Source organism: Mustelus asterias, chromosome 12, assembly GCF_964213995.1.
Source record: "Mustelus asterias chromosome 12, sMusAst1.hap1.1, whole genome shotgun sequence".
Taxonomy (NCBI): Eukaryota; Metazoa; Chordata; class Chondrichthyes; order Carcharhiniformes; family Triakidae; genus Mustelus; species Mustelus asterias.
The window spans coordinates 12,374,893-12,395,606 of NC_135812.1; the positions used below are offsets into that span (position 1 = coordinate 12,374,893).

General features: G+C 40.3%; 1 protein-coding gene across 3 annotated transcripts in view; it reads right to left on the reverse strand.

The window, feature by feature from the left end:
* Positions 1-274: 274 nt before the first annotated feature.
* mettl16 (methyltransferase 16, N6-methyladenosine) overlaps positions 275-20,714 on the reverse strand; it is a 108,981-nt gene continuing 88,541 nt past the window's right edge. For 2 of the 3 annotated variants that reach the window (XM_078224763.1, XM_078224765.1), the window contains exons 9-10: positions 8,001-8,174; positions 959-2,122 (exon numbers count right to left, since the gene is read on the reverse strand). In XM_078224763.1, coding sequence (XP_078080889.1) covers positions 1,493-2,122; positions 8,001-8,174 — 804 coding nt within the window. In that variant the 3' untranslated portion in view covers positions 959-1,492. Of the gene's footprint in view, positions 2,123-8,000; positions 8,175-20,714 lie in introns of all 3 variants that reach the window. The other variant, XM_078224764.1, reaches the window with a different exon arrangement.

The window sequence follows — 20,714 nt, forward strand, 5'->3', positions numbered from 1 at the left end:
CCACATATTTTACCCGCTAATCCCTCTAACCTACGCATCCCAGGACTCTAAGGGACAATTTTTAACCTGGCCAATCAACCTAACCCGCACATCTTTGGACTGTGGGAGGAAACCGGAGCACCCGGAGGAAACCCACGCAAACACGAGGAGAATGTGCAAACTCCACACAGACAGTGACCCGAGCCGGGAATCGAACCCAGGACCCTGGAGCTGTGAAGCAGCAGTGCTAACCACTGTGCTACCGTGCCGCCCTATTTGCCAATTACAAATTTGTGAAAGCAGGACAAAAGTTAAATTTTAGTCAGAAGGTTGTATCTTAAGTTGCATTTCACAGTACGCAGATAACATCTTTACAACTGATGTGTTGATAACTTACTGTGTTTTCTGTTTGCAAAGTAATTCCCAGGAAATGCTTGCTTAAAAAAATAAACTGGCTGAAAGTGAGACAGGAGAGTGAATATTAAATTCACTTGAGAGGGGTGGGGCGTGCTTCAAAAAACACTGCAAAACTCTTCCATTTGTAAACTTTTTGTTCTTAAATAAAACTGGAAATAAAACTTTTGTTCTTAAATAAAACTGGAAATAAAACTTTTTAGTACCTCACCCAAATGGCCATTCTTCATGTATGAGACAATATAATGAGTGCTTTTGAACATGGCCTCACCAGATACTCTCTCAAACATTAAAAAAATCATTTCAATTCTAGTTCAACTTCTTCTTTCCTGCTTTCCTTACTCTCCCTCTTCTTCATGTTTGGCAATCACCCATATCCTTCACTTTATTAAATGCCTCAAGATGTCATTCTGTTAGAGGACACAGGGATGCAACTGAGACGTGAATGTGTAAGGGAGTACAGGAGATAGTAAACTTCATGAGAAAAGAAAATATTAAAAACCAAAAGGTGAACCTTAAGTGTTACATGCATAGAATGGACTAAAATATAGGACAGAGACAGAGAGAAACAAAAAGAGGAATCATTTAAGAACAAGTTAAATGCTACAATGAGAACAACTTTTGAGGCAATTATGGATGGATGAACTAAATGGGCCAAAATGCCTCCCAATTATCTTGTGGTCTTTTGACACTATAACGTAAGCAGTAGTAATTCCTTTAAGTGTCACTGGGAGATCTGTTTTTTAAACCCCCTCTCATCAAAGCGGCATTAGGTTTATTTGTAACTAATTGACTAGTTATCAGATAATTAAACAAATTCATGCAATTTAGCCTTCTGGTGGATTAACACTACAACATGGGGGTTTATTTGCTCATTCATGTGATCAGAGATGAGAATTTCTTTTTCACGTTTTTGATAGTATACAGGATGAGATGTGTAGCGCAAATAGGCGCACAGAATAACACCATTCTCAAAATTCTGGAAAATCGGATGCAAACCAGTAAAGAAGCTCACAAGTAGTTTTGAAACCTGGGAATTTATCCATGTAAAACTAGCAAAAAAATACAGTTTGCATGCTGACAATAAGGAAGTATTCCTTTAACTAACCACCAGTTTGAAAATCTGGTTTTGCAGATAGGTAGACAGTTGGTTCATTAAGTCCCTATTCTGTCCCTCAACCCAGTGCATTTCTACATGGGCATTCATTCCATCCTTCTTCACATTCATCAGACACTTGAATAAAAAACAACCTCCGCTCTCTTTTGGAGTATCTTCCCCCACTGGGTTTTCCATAGTTGAACAGGATATTTCCTGCTCAACTGCATCATCAGATTTACAGTCAACAAAACTAGTTTCACATTTTTCTTCCGTTTCCATATTATTTTCTTGATCGACCTGAAGCTCATTCAACAAATTATTACCCCCACTGATTGGGAACTCCTCTTTGGCTCCGGCTGTTGCTTTTCCCGTTTCAGCATTGCTTTCTGCAGACTTGCTGAGATCAGATTCTTCCTCAGCCCTGACAGAACTAATATTAGCACTGCATTGCCTTTCAGTTGTCTGGTCTGCTTCTGTGGATTTCAGCACATTTGACGTGGCTCTGGGGAGCTCTCGAAGTTGCCTCACTCTATCCCGTTTCTTTCGCCGAACATGAACCCATGAATTCTGTATTGCTGTAAGAAATAAACTGACTTCACCTTTCCCACAAGGCACACGTTTATAAAGTACCTGCAAAGACAAAGGAAAACGATTGTGCAATAAAAGTTGACTTTGACATTCTGGTTCCGTTATCTTGTCACTTTTGTACATGGCTATTTGTTTCTGATTGCGAGAACAATCCTCCAAACTTACGAGAAACCCAAAAAGTCAAGATCTAGCATAGGTAAATGAAGTATATGCCAGATTGTGAAGTGAATTTTTTGCACCTTAGCAATCCAAAAACTGCTGAAACTTATTGGTTTGCATTTAAAAAGTTTTGAGTTCCAAATAATTTGCATCAAATCATATAAGTAACAAAGGAATGTGAGAAATTATAGCTAGACACATTTGAATTAGCAAGTAATTTGAATTAAAGGACTTCAAATTAAGAGTTGACTATACATTAGTTCATTTCCCAGAATGTTGATGACTGCATCTTCAATCTGGAATGATGTTGAGGTATTTAGCTGCTTATCTGGCCTATCCCTTTAAGATCATTGCTCAGGTACTCACTGGAGGTACTGGCCTATATAGTCCCTAAGGCTATTGTTTGGGGCAGCTGCTGCAGGTCACTGTTTAAGATCTTTCAACCACAGTGAACCGAGGGGAGCAGAACCTCCTTGGGCCAAATGACTCAGTGAATGAATAAAGTGAATATTACATGTATCTCAGTTGTATTGAAGCACCTCGGAGTGCAACTTGTTCTATGTAGAGAACCTTTTAATACATTTGCACCATTTGTGAGGACCATTGTAAAATGTCTGAAATGCTTCCTTTACTGTATTGATGCATCTCAGAATTACTTGATGTATGTAAAGAACCTGAATATTATTGCATTTTGTGTGATGGCCATTTTGGAATGTTTGTAATGTTCTTGCAGATTTCTTATGAATAAAGTATAGTTTTCGGGAAAAAAAGGCCATTGCTGTGAAGGAGGTAAACTTGCAGGTTGCAAGGTGCTTGGAAATTTCCAGCTCCAGTTTTAGCTGCAAACTTCCCTCAGGTTTAGCAATTAACCTGTAATTAATATCAGCATGAATAGATTGCCTGAGACACCTGCTATGTGATAAATGATAAATAAATTGGGATTTGCTGTCTCTGGATCTGAATGAGTGTATTATGCACATGCAGCCACTTGGTAACTATTTATAGGCTTACTATAACTGAACAAGGGAAACGGAAATGTTCCTGCAAGACTTTTATTCAACCATGTACCAACTATCTTATAACAAAGGCCATCCAACTTTAGCTTTCACAGAAAAACTGATGTAGTTTGATATTAGATCCCCAAAACACCGTTAAAACCCCCCACAAAAATGGAACTTGAAAGAAGGGTTCTGCAGAACTGAGTCAACAGTTGCAGGAACTCCACCACTGAAAGAAGTTTAAAGATAATTGGATTAAAATAAGATACCAAAACAAATTGACTTTTGGCTGATTGACTACTTCATAAAACAGCTGGACAAGTTCATAAAACTACTTCATAAAACAGCTGGGGGGGAGGAAGTGGGTGGGCAATGTGGTTGACTCTAAACTACCCTTTGAAATGGCCTGGCAAGCCACTCAGTTGCATCAAACTGTTGCAAAGCCAATAAAATGAATGAAATCGGATCACCCGACATCAACCTAGGCACCGGAAACTGCAATTGCAAATCCAACCCTGTCGGCCCTTCAAAGTCCTCTTTATTAACATCTGGGGGCTTGCGCTGGACAGCGGTCTCACAGACTAATCAAGCAACAACCGGACATAGTTCTACTCATGGAATCGTACATTATATATAATGTCCCAGACACCACCATCATTCCTGTCCCACCAGCAGGATGGACCCAGTAGAGGTGGACAGTGGCATACAGTCGGGAGAGTGTTGTCCTGGGAGTTCTCAACATCAACTTGGGATCCAATGAAGTCTCATGGCATCAGGTCAAACATGGAAAAGGAAACCTCCTGCTGATTATCACGGACCATCTCCCCTGCAGCTGAATGAATCAGTACTCATAGAAACATAGAAAATAGGAGTCCGCCACTTGGCCCTTCGAGCCTGCTCTGCCATTCATTTTGATCTCAGCTAATCATCAAGTTCAATATCCTGACCCCACCCTCCCTTCCCCCCCATATCCCTTGATCCCTTTAGTTTCTAGAGCTATATCTAATTTCTTCTTGAAATCACTCCTCCATGTTGAACACCACTTGGAGGGGGGGGGCAAGGGCACAGAATGTACTCTGGGTGGGGTTAGGGCCTAGGTGGGATTGTGGTCGGTGCAGACTCGATGGGCCGAATGGCCTCCTTCTGCACTGTAGGGATTCTATGATTCTATGGGTGGGGGACTTCAATGTCCATCACCACAAGTGGCTTGGTAGCAGCACCACAGACCAGCTGGCCAAGTCCTATAGGACATAATTGTTGATTGAGTCTGTGACAAGTGGTGAGGGAACCAACAAGAGGAAAAACATACTTGACTAGATCCTCACCAACCTGCTTGCTGCGGATGCATCTGTCCATGACAACATTGGTAGGAGTGACCACCACGTAGTCCTTGTGGAGATGAAGTCCCGACTTCACACTGAGGATACTCTTTCATTATGTTATGTGGCACTATCACACAACACAGTGATAGACTTTGATCAAATCTAGCAATTGAAAACTGGGCATCCATGAGGCACTGTTGGCCATCGGAAGCAGCATCACTGTATTCACCCACAACCTGTAACCTCATGGCCCGCCATATCCCCCACTCTACCATTATCATCAAGCCAGGGGATCAACCCTGGTTCAATAAGAAAAGCATGCCAGGAACAACTCCAGGCACATGTAAAAATGAGGTGTCAACCTGGTGAAGCTACAACACAGGACTATTTGCGTGCCAAACAGCAAGTAATAGATGGAGTTAAGCGGATCAGATCTAAGCTCTGCAGTCCTGCCACATGCAGTCAGGAATGGTGGTAGATAATTAAACAACTCACTGGAGGAGGAATATTCCACAAATATCCCATCCTCAATGATGAGGAGCCCAGCACATCAGTGCAAAAGACAAGGTTCTTGCAACAGTCTTCAGCCAGAAGTGGATGATCCATCTCAGCCTCTTTTGGAGGTCCCCAAGCAACACGGATGCCAGTCTTCAGCCAACTTGATTCACTTAACATGATTTAGGAAATAGTTGAAGGCACTGAATACTGCAAAGGCTATGGGCCCTGATATTATTCAGGCAATAGTACTGAAGACATGTTCCAGGGCTTGCAGCATCCGTAGCTAAGATGTCCCAGTACAGCTATAACACTGGCATCTACCCAGCAATGTGGAAAATTGCGCAGGTGAGGGTTGTTCACAAAAAGCAGGGTAAATCCAGCCTGGCCAATTACCACCCCATCAGTCTACTCTTGATCATCAGCAAAATGAAGGAAGGGGTCATCAACAGTGCTATCAAGCGGCTATCTTGCTAAGCAATCACCTGCTCACTGATGCTCAGTTTGGCTTCTGCCAAGGCCACTCAGCTCTTGATCTCATTACCGTCTTTGTTCGAACATCGACAAGAGAGCTGAATTCCAGAGGCAAGGTGAGAATGACTATCCTTGACATCAAGGCTGCAGTTGACCAAGAGTAGCATCAAAGTACCCTAACAAAACTGGAGTCAATAGGAATCGGGGGAAATCTTCCGCACAAAGGAAGATGGTTGTGGCGTTTGAGGTCAATCATACCAGTTCCAGGACATCACATCAGGAATTCCTTAGGGTAGTGCCCTAGACCTAACCGTCTTCAGCTCCTTTATCATTGATCTTTCTTCCATCATAAGGTCAGAAGTGGGATGCTTGCTGATAACTGCACAATGTTCAGCACCATTTGCAACTCCTCTGATACTGAAGTAGTCCATGTCCAAATGCAGCAAGACTTGTACAATATCCAGGCTTGGGCTGATAAGTACCATTTGTGCCACAAACGCATCAGGCAATGACCATCTTCAACAAGAGAGAATCTAACCAATATACCCTGTGACATTCAATGGCTGAATCCCCCACTATGAACACCCTAGGGTTACCATTGACCAGAAACTGAACTGGACTAGCCATATAAATACTGTGGCCACAGGAATACGTCAGAAGCTAGGAATTTTGTGGCAAATAACTCACCTCCTGACTCCCCAAAGCCTGTCCACCATCAACAAGACAAGTCAGGAGTGTGATGGAATACTCTTCACTTGCTTGGACGAATGCAGCTCCAACAATGTTCAAGAAACTTGATACCATCAAGGACAAAGCAACATCTCTTCCACAAAAGTTCACTCTCTCCACCATGATGAACAGTGGCAGCAGTGTGTACCATCTACAAGATGCATTGCAATAGCTCACTAAGGCTCCTGAGGCAGCACCTTCCAAGCCCAAGAACACTACCATCTAGAAGGGCAAGGGCAGTAGACACATGGGAATACCACCACCTAGAAGTTCCCCCCCCAAGCCACTCACCATCCTGACTTGGAAATATATCGCCATTCCTTTACTGTCGCTGGGTCAAAATCCTGGAACTCCCTCCCTAACAGCATTATGGGTGTACTTACACAGGGTCTGCGGTGGTTCAAGAAGGAAGCTCACCACCACCTTCTCTAAGGCAATTAAAGATGAGCAATAAATGCTGGCCTTGCCAAAGACACCCACATCCCATCAATGAATTAAAAAAAAACTTCTTCTGATAATTAAGTTTTGCAAGCTGATGAGCACTCACACTCAGAAATGTGTGGATTCCTGGTAAACATTTTGGGTTGAAAATCCTTCCCTGGTGTTTCTGCCTTTGGTTTCTAAGGACAGTCAACTGAATGATTTGTGGCAATGTTTTGTAAAACATTACTTACACTTGCATGTTTGACCAGCTGATTTTGCAGTTAGCAGTTCAACTCCAATCCACTTAATATTTTGAATTATCATTCCACTAACAGTTCATTGGATTGAGTGGTGAGGTAGAATTGTTGAAATCCTGGTTGGCTACAATGTGCTAAAGCAAATAAGAGTGTCAGAGACATTCTCCCTAATTGGTTGACTATAGTAGGTGCACAGGAAAGAATGGGCACAAATCAACATTTTTTAAGGTAGGGAATTCCTATTTTTATGTAATGAGAGTTGGGAGTGTTTATACAGAAAGTTATACTTTCCTTTGAGCTGTCTATGAGGTGGAAGTAGAGACAAGCTATGTTTTCAAAAGGAAATTGAATAGGCACTTAAAAGAAATAAACTTAGGAAGGGCTACAGAGACAGAGCAGGAGAATGATACTGACTGGATTGCCCTAGACAGCTGGCATGGATGCAGTGAGTGGTCTGATCTTAAACGAGGCACTTGTGGGACCATTACAGAAGACAGCAAGGGAAAATAATTAACCAGGGTTCATGATCTTGTGATATCTCCATGTGAGATATGGTGATAACAGCCCACCAACAATCACCTCAGTGCAAAACTGAAGGCCTGTCATTACCTGTAGCATGATACTTTGCCATTCATTTTACTGTCGTTGTAGTTTTTTCGTTAATGACACCTGAAAACAGATACATCTCTATACTGTAGTCTCGTGTGCTACAACAGGTGGGTAGTAAGTAGTAATTCCGTGGTTCATTTAATGTGCAACTAGTTCTTAATCCATTTTAAAATAATGTTTCTCTTTGTTATTATGTCATCTCCAAAAGTCAAAACCTTACATCATATTCCTTGGTGAGAAGAGCAAGAGACAGCTTGTTTCTAAGTGTCAGTTCTGCACCATTATCAATCAAAAGTGGCTTTTTCCAATGAATTTATCTCTTTCCTCATTAGGAAATATGTTTCCTGTTTAGCACCAACTCCAAAGTTCCACGCAGAGAATCCCACACCTAACCTCGCTGTGGTAACACACAAGTATTTCTTGTTAATAAGTTAAGAGAGAATCTGAGATTTACCTTTAGCTCAGCAAGAATTTTCTCTATAGTTGTGGTTACTACCTCGATATCCTCTGTAGGCACAGGGTCTGAACCTACAACTTTATTCTTCAGTACCTTGATTGTGGATTGTAAAACTGTGAAGGTAATGGGTTTCCGGGGTTTCTCCAGCTTTCTTTTCTTGGAAGGAGGAGACTGAGGTAATAAACAGACAGCTTGGTTATGAAATACATTGCAACTCCTCCTTATGAATCTCTTACTGTATAAAGTTGCCACTGAAAATTGGCAAAAAACAATTCTGCAGTTCTAACAGTCAAGTAGAACAGAACAAAATCTGGTGCCACATTCAGAACACTTGATTTGTTAAACAATAAACTATATGGGTCAGAATTTGATACAGCAAGTCATTTAACTGCATTTGGTAATAGCCAGACTTGCTCGTGCACATTAATGTTTTCAACATTTTTGAAACCTTAAACAATTAGTTCCACACTTGTAATAGTTAAACTCTGGCAGTAATTATCACATCGTATTGTTAAACAAGACACTTAAAAACTTGAAATGACAAGGCTCAAGTTTGTGGCAAACTACTGAGCAAATGCAGCAACTATTTCTTCAGTCGGAAGTGGGCATTGCTGACAAGGTCAGCATTTGTTGCCCATCTCTAATTGCCCTGGAATTGAATGGCTTGCTAAGGCATTTCCAAGAGCAGTTAAGAGTCAACCACGTTGCCGTCCAGACTGGTAAGGAAGGCAAATTTCCTTCCCTAAAGGATATTAGTGTTAGGCTGCAGATCAAAAACCCCAAGATTTATTATGAAGTTAGATCAAACCCCAACTAATTGCTATTTTACATTGTGAGGATACAGTGTTTCACTCCAGGTGTGATTCTATTGATACACTAGGAAGCTTTTATCAAAACAAACTTTATTTAACAATAGTTTAACTATAACAAATGAATCAGTTTAACATTTGAACAATACTTAAACATGACAAGATGCAATTCTTAACTGCTAACCTATCTCTATTAGTTCTATTTCAAGCAACGTTCCTATTAAAGACTTAAAACCCCTCTTCAAAATCAGTTAGCAAACAACACAGCTTACATGTTTGTACTTGTTAACAGTCCTAGAGTTTTTTGAACACATCTGGTGAGAGAGAGAGAGCTCTTCTGCGAGAGAGGCACACACTTTTTAACAGTTCCAGTCAGCAACTGCTCTTGATTTTTAAAAAATGAAACTAAAACACTGTCTTGCTGCAAGCTTAGCTCCTCCCTTTAATCATATGGCTCTGTCAATCAACCTAATCAAAACCCTTCTCTGAAACCCCAAGGGAAGCCCAAGTAAATAAAAAATGCATTAACTCTTTAAATTAATACATACTAAGCTAAAATCAGTCATTATCCTGCATTCTTAACATTTGAGCTGCCTGCTGCCCAGACAAATTGACACCGTATAAAACGAGTTGATTTTCAAATATTCCCCTTGCAAGAAACACGATAAAAATATAGTTAAGGGCACTGTATCATCACAACCAGATGGGGGTTCTACGACAATCGATGATAGCTTCATGTTTACCATTACTGAGACTAGTTTTCAATTTCAGATTTATTAATTAATTTAATTTCTACCAGCTGCCATGGTGGAAATTGAACTGATGTCCCAAAGCATTAGCCTGGGTTTCTTGATTACTAGTCCAGTGACATTACCAGAATGCAAGTCTCCCCTAAACTGTTTAAGAAGTCAATTTAAAGTTTAATTAAGTTGTGGTTTAACCTCTAGCTTGTCAAAAACTGAAAACGATTCTGACCAAACAGCAATCCATATATAACTGAGGGTTGTGTTAATGAACATTAATAAAGAAAACCTCTTTTCTCAATTAGATTCTACTTATCTTGCCTCTTACTGATTGTCTCCCCTAAAAATGTTACTTTTATTGGGTGATCCTAGAAAGTGTGTCAAGTTATTCAATAAGAACATAAGAAATAGAAACAGCGGTAGATCATTCAGCTCTTCGAGCTCACTCTGCCATTCGATGAAATCATGGTTGATTTTCTACTTGAACACTATTTCCTTCACTATCTCCATATTCCTTCATGTTTTTTACATGCAGAAATCCATTGATCTTAGTATTCAACACACTCAATGATAAAGTCTCTACTCTGGGGCAGAGAATTCCAAAGATTCACCATCCTCCACACGAAGAAATTCCTCCTCATCTTAGTCCTAAATGGCCTGCCCGTTATTAGGAGACTGTGTCCCCTGGTTCTAGACACCCCATCCTTCATGCATCTGCCATGTTGAGCCCTGTAAGAATTTTGTATGCTTGAATGAGACCATCTCTTGTTCTTCTTGTTAGGAATTTGGACATTAACAGTGAACTTGAGATGAAAACAAAAATGACAAATAGGTAACAACATTAGCAGGCATCTAGAAGTATACGGAGATGTGATGTGCCCAGTAACAAGATTAGCTGGTGTCTAGAGAAATTGAGATATCAGAAACATTGTTTACCAGAGATCAGTGGGGTGATACAAAAGGATAATTTCTAAAGGCAAGGGATTTGAGAGACAGCCAGCCAGATTTACAGGGTGGGATATCAAAGTGGCTGAACAGTATATCTACTAACACTCTCCTTGGTGAGGGAGGCTAGTTTACGATCCAACAGCTAGACAGGCCAAAACCTTCAGAGAGACCAGTTCTATCAATGATCAGAGCCGCAGAGGCCAATTCCATCTAACATTTAAAGCCATGATAGATTGTAGATATTCTCCTCTAAAATATGTTGTTTCATATCTTCGCGGAACCAGCAAAAGACGTTTTCCCAGAATTGGTCATGTAGGCTGTATAGTGTGGTAATTGTGAGCGCGTTACTGAAGTGGATGTTATTTGGGAAAAGTGGTATCTTATTGAATTCAGGGAAGGTGGGTTTTTTGGGGAACAAGAGATAATTTCAGATAAAGCAGTGTGTTTAGTTATTAATATACTTAAATGTCATAGTGTACATTAGTCTTTCTTGTCCTGAGTTTTCTTTTATTTTACTGAGTATTCTTTGTTCTGCCCCATGGAAATTCCTGGTCCCACAAGACATCAGATTGCATCTTACATTTCGCTTGGGAGTTGAGTTAAAACAGATGACTCATATCAGCACCTGCCAGTGACTTGTCCAATTTGCACTGCTTGTGGCCACAGGTAATGATGTCCAAATATTTAGTAGCCAGATTCACAACTTAGGCTATTGAAATACTCCAGCACGATTTCTGTAGTCGTCTTGATTTTTGCTTATCCTTTAATTGGTTATTCATGTTGTTTTTTGTTTACCACTTTCTTTTTTGTCCTCATTCTTGTTGGATTCCCCATGTTTCATTCATCAGTGTTTCTGTGAGGTGGTTACCTAGGCCTTACTGGTAGATCAAGAACAAGTTTATATTCTTCAGCAATCTGCGTGAGAGTTATTGTTAACCAGGTATAATATTTCATGTGATTATCTCTGCCTAAAAATCCTTTCAGGGTTAACTCCCACTGGTTGCTCCTTTGTGGCTACCAGACTAATAACAGAATCAGAAAAAAAATACGTAGATTGCCACCGAGGCTGGCAGAATGTGGCACTTTATTGATTTCTGTTTTAAGTGCAGTAGGTTCCAGTCTGAAAATCTGAATTTTTCTTTTCTGTATAAAAGAATGCCTCATTCCAACAAAACTTGTTCTTCACAGAAAAAGTTCTAAATTAAGGCTAACCACCAGGGGGCCTCATTCTCATGTTTTTATTCTTGACATTTGGGAAGGACAAAGCAAAAGATCTACAGCATTTGATCAGAAGCAGCGATTGTTTATAGATGTGCCTTCTATTCAAATTGCAGACAGCATTTTAAAAATTAATTGTAAAAGTTGATTGATGATAAGATTGTAAGTAAAGCTAACAATCAATGGAAGTACAACACCAAGTCAGCCAGGACAAGTCAATTCAAGTCAGTCTAAAAAAGTGGACATTAAACAAACATAACGGAAACCTGCCATCTACCATTTCTTAAAGGCATCCCAGCTGTGTGTATAAATGTATTAGTGCAACTGAGTCTCAGTACAACATTTACAAGAAATACATGCAACTTTTCTCTCTAAATTGAAGGTGCTGAAGAACATAAATTTGTAAAAATACTCTATTTAAATTAATGCTGAAAACGGAAGCAGAGATAATCTTTCTGACATCTTAACATTCTGGAGAGGTAGGAAAGCGCAAGATGATACTGCTGCCCAAGTATTCCTGCCACTCGGTTTGAAGTTAAACTGATTTTCTTTTTCACATGTTCCTTTAACAATGCTTGCTTTCAGAATGTATTTATTTTGAGACCGCTAATGGTTGTTGTGATATAAGTGGCAGCTCAGTAAACTAAGGACTGTTGCCCCCTCCAGGCACTGTGCCCACCGCCGCCACCTCCAGGCACTGTGCCCACCGCCACCACCTCCAGGCACTGTGCCCACCGCCGCCACCTCCAGGCACTGCGCCCACCGCCGCCACCTCCAAGCACTGCGCCCACCGCCGCCACCTCCAGGCACCGTGCCCACCGCCGCCACCTCCAAGCACTGCGCCCACCGCCGCCACCTCCAGGCACTGCGCCCACCTCCGCCACCTCCAGGCACTGCGCCCACCGCCGCCACCTCCAGGCACTGCGCCCACCGCCGCCACCTCCAGGCACTGCGCCCACCGCCACCACCTCCAGGCACTGCGCCCACCGCCACCACCTCCAGGCACTGCACCCACCGCCACCACCTCCAGGCACTGCGCCCACCGCCACCACCTCCAGGCACTGCGCCCACTGCCGCCACCTCCAGGCACTGTGCCCACCGCCACCACCTCCAGGCACTGTGCCCACCATCACCTCCAGGCACTGTGCCCACCATCACCTCCAGGCACTGTGCCCACCACCACCTCCAGGCACTGCGCCCACCGCCACCACCTCCAGGCACTGTGCCCACCATCATCTCCTGACACTGTGCCCATCACCACCTCCAGGCACTGTGCCCATCACCAAAGGAGGACACTTTCCACGTGTGGTACAAACAGAGGCAAGAGGATTTTCTGGCTGTGGAGGACCGAGTGGCTCATCTCAGCTACACAAATGAGCAAAGTGCTATTTGCATTTACTAGGCTACTTCTACATTCACAATGATCTTCCCAAGAATGTACAACAGGAGCATTTGTGAATTAGCACAGAGGTATTGATATAATGGGCAAAACTGTGGCAAGTATTTTTCAAATGGCAGTCAAATGTGAGGTCATCCATTTTGGACTCAAAAGGACAGAACAGAGTATTTTCTGAATGGTGAAAAGTAAGAATCAGTGGAGGTCCCAAGAAACCTGGCAGTCCATGTACACAGATCATTAAAATGCCACTAACAGAAGATCTTCAACAAGGCTAATGGAATACTGGATTTTATATCCCGAAGAATAGAATACAAGAGGCCTGAAGTCATGTTTCAGCTATACAAACCCCTGGTCAGACCACACCTGGAGTACTAAGTGTGGCTCTGAGTACCACACCTCGGAAGCAGTGCAGTGTAGGTTTACCAGAATGACTTTTGGATTCTAAGGGTTAAATTGCGAGGAGCAAATATACAAACCAGGTTGTATTCTTTGAATTTAGAAGGTTATGTGGTGATTCGCATGAATTAAGAGGAACAGATAGGATGGCGAGAAATAATTTCTGCTGGGTGCAGAGTTTAGAACTGGAAACATGGTTCAAACATTAGAGAGCCAGACCTTACAGGAGTGAAATCAGAAAACACTTATTCACACAAGGGTTGACAGAAAGTTGAAATTCTCTTCCACAAATGTTAATTGATACTAGATCAAGTGGTAATTTAAAAACTGAGATTGACCTTTGTTGTCATCAGGCCTGGTTTACTGCTAGTCTTTCACCCAATAGTCCACTGATAGGATTTGCACCAAGTCTGTTCAAGTAGCTATTCAATTGGATTCACTCCAGGTCTTTGAACTTTCAGGATGTATTGAATAGATTCCATATGGCTCTCAAAACGTAGTCCACTTGTTTACAATGCTGTTCAGGTGCTATGGAATTTACTCAGTATAGAGCGAGTTTCTACAGCACCTGGCACCCGAGAAGAGTAACAAACTGTTTCCAGATGCAACATAAATATATAAAAGAGATTAAAAAAGGGAATATCAACATCCTACTAGTGAGGTTCTTTCACTATTTTCGGTGCAATATTCTAAGGTTGTGTTTGAAAGGCATTAGAATAAAGACAAAACAGCTATAAGCAGGTCAAATTCCCTCTTTTCAAAAATACAGGTTCTCCATTAGTGAGTAAGGTATAAGCAATAGACGTTACATTGAGTACTGTTTATTTATTAGACAGGGGCTAGTTAATATACCACAGAATATACTAGAATTATGCACTATCTCAGCAGCAGAGAAATATCCTTGGAGCTAGCTGCTCCTTCCTGTTATATGACAATACACAAGGGAACACTCACCACATCTGCTGCTTTATATGCATTCTTAAGATGTGACACAATCAGCAATATTGTCAGACAACAACATTAAAGGCTTACCGAAAATGATGGACTTAAAAGATATAAAAGAGCGCCATTTGTGAAAATGTGTAGGTGTAAAATAACCAAAGCATTCATATAGTGTCATACAATGAACGGCTTCTCAACTCTAACCAAATGATTTCTGATCCATGCATCCTCAAAGATGTTCTCCCTTGACAACTACAATGTCGAAATTGAGAGGGCAGGAGAGGAAAATAAGACTGGCACAGGGAGAATATGAGAATAGAATGGGAGTTGCCATAAAAGGGGTCGTGAAGATCTTCGACTGGGATTTAAATAGTAAGTGGGTAGTAAGATGTGTAGTGAGTCCTATTATGGACAAAGACGGTGATATATGCTTGGAGATGCAGGGCAAGGTTAGAATACTTAATGAGTACTTTGTATTGGTATTTACGAAGAGGAAGCTGACAATCAGTACTGCCACACAATCTTTCTTTTTTCTTCTTCCTTATCTTTTTGAACACTTTATATCCTTGAATATTAATACCCAGCCCTCAGAAATTTAAATCACATTTCTGTTAGTCCCATTACATCATATTCCCAGATATTTGTGCTTGTAGCTCACCAAACCTATTCATCACACTTTGCATTTAGATATCTGTATTGTAAACCTGTCTTTGTATTCCTCATAGTTATTCTTTGTCCGCTCTTATCTAATATGGTACTAATTCCTTCTCTAGTGACCAACGCTCTCACTTTATGTACCTTACCTTTCTTTTCTACCTCTAAATGTTAGCACCCAACCCCGTCAATTTAGTTTAAACCCACTCCATCCACACTCGATAACCACCCACGGAGGTCACTAATTCCAATCTTGTTGAGGTGCCAACTGCCCCTTTTGAATAGGTGTCTCCTGCCCCACAATCAGTCCCAATGCCCAAGGATCTGAAGTCCTCCCTCATATGCCATGCCTCAAGCCACACAATGATATTCCCTATCTTCACCCCTCCTAGTCCATGGCAGTGAGAGTAATCCAGTGATTACTACCTTTGAAGTCCTACTTTTTTTAAAAACTTCCTCCCTAGTTCCTGAAAATCTGACCATAGGACCTCACTACTTGCCCTCGCTATGTCATACCTTTCCTCTCCACGAGTGCTGTCAATCTTTTAAGTATCTCCTTTTTATTTTTATCCTATAGAATTTCCCTGCTTCCTCCTTTACTGTGAAATTATCTTTTTTAATGAAATCAGATACTAAAATATTAATTCAGTATCTCAGCGATAGGATCGCCATTTTGATGCCAAATCTATCAGAGCCAGTTCTTCCTTGAACATTTTGTACCTGGATTGGTTTTCTACTGGATTATGAATCTGACATTTCTCTAAGCTTCCTTTTTGTGTTTCATTTTAATTTCCACATTTTCAGTCATCCAGGGAGTTCTAACTATGGATGCCCTTCCTTTTTCCCTCATGGGAATGTGTCCAGTCGATAGCCAAACCCTCTCTTGTTTGAAACCCTCCTATTGTGTTATTTACCAAACTTTGATCAAATCTACATGGGCCAGATTCTTTTTCAATTCATTGAAATTAGACCTGTTCACATTCCAGGGCTTTGGGGAAACAGCAGAAGAGTAGGATAATTGGACAGGTCTTTCAAAGAGGCAACACAGAGCTGCCTTCTATGCTCTATGATTTTAATGAGTAAATAAACTCTGGTTAAAATGGTACTATTAGTACTGGTATGATGCTCTAAATAATCTAATTCTGTGCTGTAATTTCCATTATTCTATAATAATAAAATATTTAGTTTAACATATGATTGTGAAAATAATGTGGATGGTATGTGATGAAAAGACATAAAATCAATCTCCATGCCACTGAAATCCTGATTTTGGCCATTTTGTTGTTGGAACGTTCTGAGGGTACAAAGAACAAAGAAAATTACAGCACAGGAACAGGCCCTTCGGCCCTCCAGGCCTGCACCGACCATGCTGTCCGACTGAAGGTCAGATGTTTCTTAAAAAGAATGAAAGAAAACACATACATACCCAGTGAAAATAGAAATAAATATCTGAATATGTAAGACCACAATACATTTCAAAATATCTCAAGATACTTCACTCAATTAAATATTTTTAGATTAAAAAGACTTTTACAGAGAATGAATGTGTCATTCTGCACCTGCAATGCCTTTCAAAAGTCACCCAAGGTGAGCTGATGCAGAATGGCACAAGATGCTTTGGGTGGTTTTAGATCACGCAGAAAAACTGGTCAGGACACTGAGATAGTGCCTTTCTTTAACATTAACCTGAACAGCCAAACATCTGACCTTAAGTCTTGCTGATGGTTTGGGCCCATGCAGATCAGACAGAAAAACAGAGTTTTTCCAAAACAGAAAGTGAATCAATGATCAGGCTGCTGTTTTTCCTTCATCACTGATGCATCTTCTTTTATCATTTAAGAGACTAAAAACAACAGTGTCAGGAGATTTTGTCGACTGCCCACGTGAAGGGGAGGAAACTAGGCCAATTTTTCTGCCTAACTTGCTCTGTTTCTTTCTTTTTTTCTTGGCAGCCTATCCTGATTCTGGGTCTTTAGGAGGTGAGTGTGTCAAAGAGAAGAAAAAAATCCCCCTGAGAAGATTACTAATCGCTGTGCACATCAACTGCACTGCATGGAACTGTTGCTGGGTTACTGCGAATCAGAAACCACCAGCATTCTGGTAGCAGGTTAAGTGCATCTAATGGAAGGCTAGGGAATGCATTATTAACAACATGCTGCTACCCAGACTGACAAATGTCAGCTTCTTCTCTGTTTTGATGTGTTTATTAATGATAAAAATGTAACTGTGCTCAATACTCAATGTCCAGCGAATGGAACTAATGGTATACTTATTTGAAATAAGTTAAATATGCAAAAGGCATTTTTAAAATAATTTTTAATTATATCAAAAATTGCCTAATTTTTCAGTCTTCTACTTTGAGAGCAAATTCACACTGGGTGCTCTCAATCATACTGAAAAATCATTAGTGTTGTTCTTTCTCTCTCTCGCTCCATTATGTGCTGCTAAATGCTTGCTTTGAGTATCAAAATACCTGAGGACCCATTTCAGGCTTTGGTAATTTTTTTCTTTAATACACTGCTTTGAAGAAAAGCTAAACACCACATGTTCTGACCCAAGAGAAATAAGATATTGTAACTGAGGTTTTTACTGACTGGTAGATGTTGCTACGTCAAGGTCATTTTAGCAACCACCTAATTCATTTTAAACCTGGTCTCATGCTTAGATATCAATCAGAGTCCAAACTAACAAGGACTTATGTCCCCAGACAGCAGGTGAAGTCCCTAATTTCCAAACATTACATGTCCAAACTACCCCATTAGAAGAGGATCTATGATGATAAGGTCCAAGCAATGACGTACACAATCTTTATCTTTAAAAATCAAGAAGTAGGGGGGACAAAAAGAGTACCAAAAGAAAACCTCATTAATTTGCAAAGCAGCTAACACGCATCAGCTGGTGTGCCACTGCAGCTCCAGACTGTGTAACACAAACACTAACAAGCCTGGGAATCCCACACTGTGCCCGAGGGGAATACAATAACAGGCAGAAGTACCACAGGAGGCTTCTCTCTGTAACTGAAGGCTGCTAAAAAACAGCACTTGCCAAGCAACACAAATACTACTGCGAACCTTAATATTCCAGTAAAATCTAGGAAGAAAAATAGTGCAATGACAAAAATGTTTGTGAAATTTAACACTTCTCATTATCTTAACTCGGGGTCCACAGAACAATATATTTTTTTTTAAAAGAGGATAATAACTATCAAAACTAAAACTCTCCTGAGATAAACCTAAAATCCATGTTGCATTTCCACATTAATAAAGGACAAACATATTGTCAGAAACAGTCTGTTAAATTATTTTTCACTTCATGATAGAAAAGGTAAGTTTGCGGTTGAACAATTGTATGGCACCACTTTTGCTTTGTAGCAGCAAGGTTTGAAAATACAACAAAGTGCTGTTTGTAGACAGGGGCAGGGTGTGCATGCTCCTATGTGTACATATGGGGTTGGGGGAGGGGTATTAATACAAAATAATAAGATTAGATTGACAACTTCACTCCATGGCTCGGATGCTAAATTATACTTTACCATACGGACCAGAAAGGCTCTAATCTGTTTCAAGATAGCCAAATGAAGCTCATGTGTCATGGTGGCATTTTAAATAATGGCACTAACATCAGTCAAGGGTAACCAATGACCCTTGTTGTGGACACAACTAGATGGATTGTGAGGCCCCTATCCTATCTAGTATATAAGAACTATCTTCTGTGACTCATGGCCTGGGATCACACAGTGGGGACGGGAACTTGGGTTGCTAACTGGAGAGTCATCATCATTTTTGGATTAATACTTTTTCAGGAGGGAAGAGTAAAAAAAAGATGAAAGGATGTGATGAGACTGTGCCTTGAGAAATGTGTTTTGGTCATGTTTCTTGTGCAGGGTCTGTTCTACGCACTTGGAACCATTCTGTCTATAACTGGTGTCCTCTATTGTTACCGCAGCAGTATAATTGCTAGAATGTTTTTTTTAAATCCGAACTAATGCTTTTGTTGTTTTTATATTGCAGAGGAGTCCTTGATTAGGTTGACTGGCAGGTAAGGTCATATAACCAGGTGAGGCTAGGCTTTCACAGAGAACTCAAGGCAGACTGCTTTTTGGGATCTTTAGAGAGCCTTTTCCGTATTTCTTGTTCAGTCCAAACTGGAGACTAGAATCTGCCAAGAAATAAGACTTTTTCTCTGAGATTCTGCTGCTTGAGGGTGGCGCTTTCTCTGGTAATTGCTGCATGAGAATTAGAAGACGAGTGTCTGTCTGGATCACTCTCCAGAAGTGCCAAAAGGCTAGAAATCTAGTACCCATGTAAGCATCTTTGTTTTTCTGTGGTTCTACAGAAGGGATTTATTTCTATGGGGGATAGCTGGCTGTTAAGAATTATATTTTGTCATGTTTAAGTCTTTTAATTGGTTTAATTGGTAAAAGTTATGCTAATTCTTCTTGTTATATTCTAACTGCATTCTAAAATAAAGTTTGTTTTGATAAAAGCTTCCTAGTGGGTCACTTGAATCATATCTGGATTGAAACACCTTATGCTCATCCTAATGCCAAAATCAAATGTAAAAGCTAGAGTCTAGGCTAACTTCATAAAATACTTTGGAGTTTCTGATCGAGTCCATAACAAATTAAAAAGTAATGTACAACTTAATTAAACTGTTCCTTAATAACATGCACATTCTGCAAATTCATGACAAATAAGTTAGTCAGGAGACAGCACATCCACCACAGTTTTCTCACACTGTATGTGGAACTCCCAAATGACTTGTCTCTTTTCATGTTAGAAATTGTAAAAATTATTCATGTAAAAAAAAGATGAAAACGCTGGCAAAACTAAATGTTTCTTTAAACAACAAAGGCCATTTAGAATACTGAACTCTTCCCTGGGACAGATGCCATGTGTCATGGCAACAGTAATGGAATCTGCATGCAACATTTTTTCTTTTAAAACAAAAAATTACTTTTCTGGGTTAAGTGATCATCTGTATTACTTGCCAATGAACCAATCTTTAAAACTCTTACAAAACTGGAACAGGCTTTTCACTAAAGCCTTTGGCTGTTAATCTTCAGAAAGTTTACAAGCAAGTGCCATTTTGATCATGATGACATTCAGTTAATATTATGAATGGATGGAAGAAACAAAATATTGAGAGGTTCTTAAACAGTATCCTTGACTAATTTAAAAAAGTGTGCTTTATTAACATCCTCTTCCCAATAGCCTAGGAAATCTCACAGAGGATAATGAAGTTATGTGATTTATTGCAGACTGAGAGATGGGAGCTTTCAGAAGTGATCAACTCATGCAAGGTGTCTTTAACCATTGTGTGTTCACCCTTTGTTTTTAAATTTAAATGAGCACAAAAATTAAACAAAGTTATTCTCGAGTCTTGGGAAAAAACGGTTTATTGAATTGGGAATTCAGCCAAAGAATAATTAAATCATCTAATAGCTGGGTGGGCAAAAAAGGGAAAGAAAATTGTGAGCAATTGTGGCAAACTTCTAAAGCATAGCAACATTAAAATATTGTGCAATAGTCCACAATATTTTTTTAACAATGTAGCAACCATTTTTGCAATTTATAGCAAAATCATATACAATAATGATCAT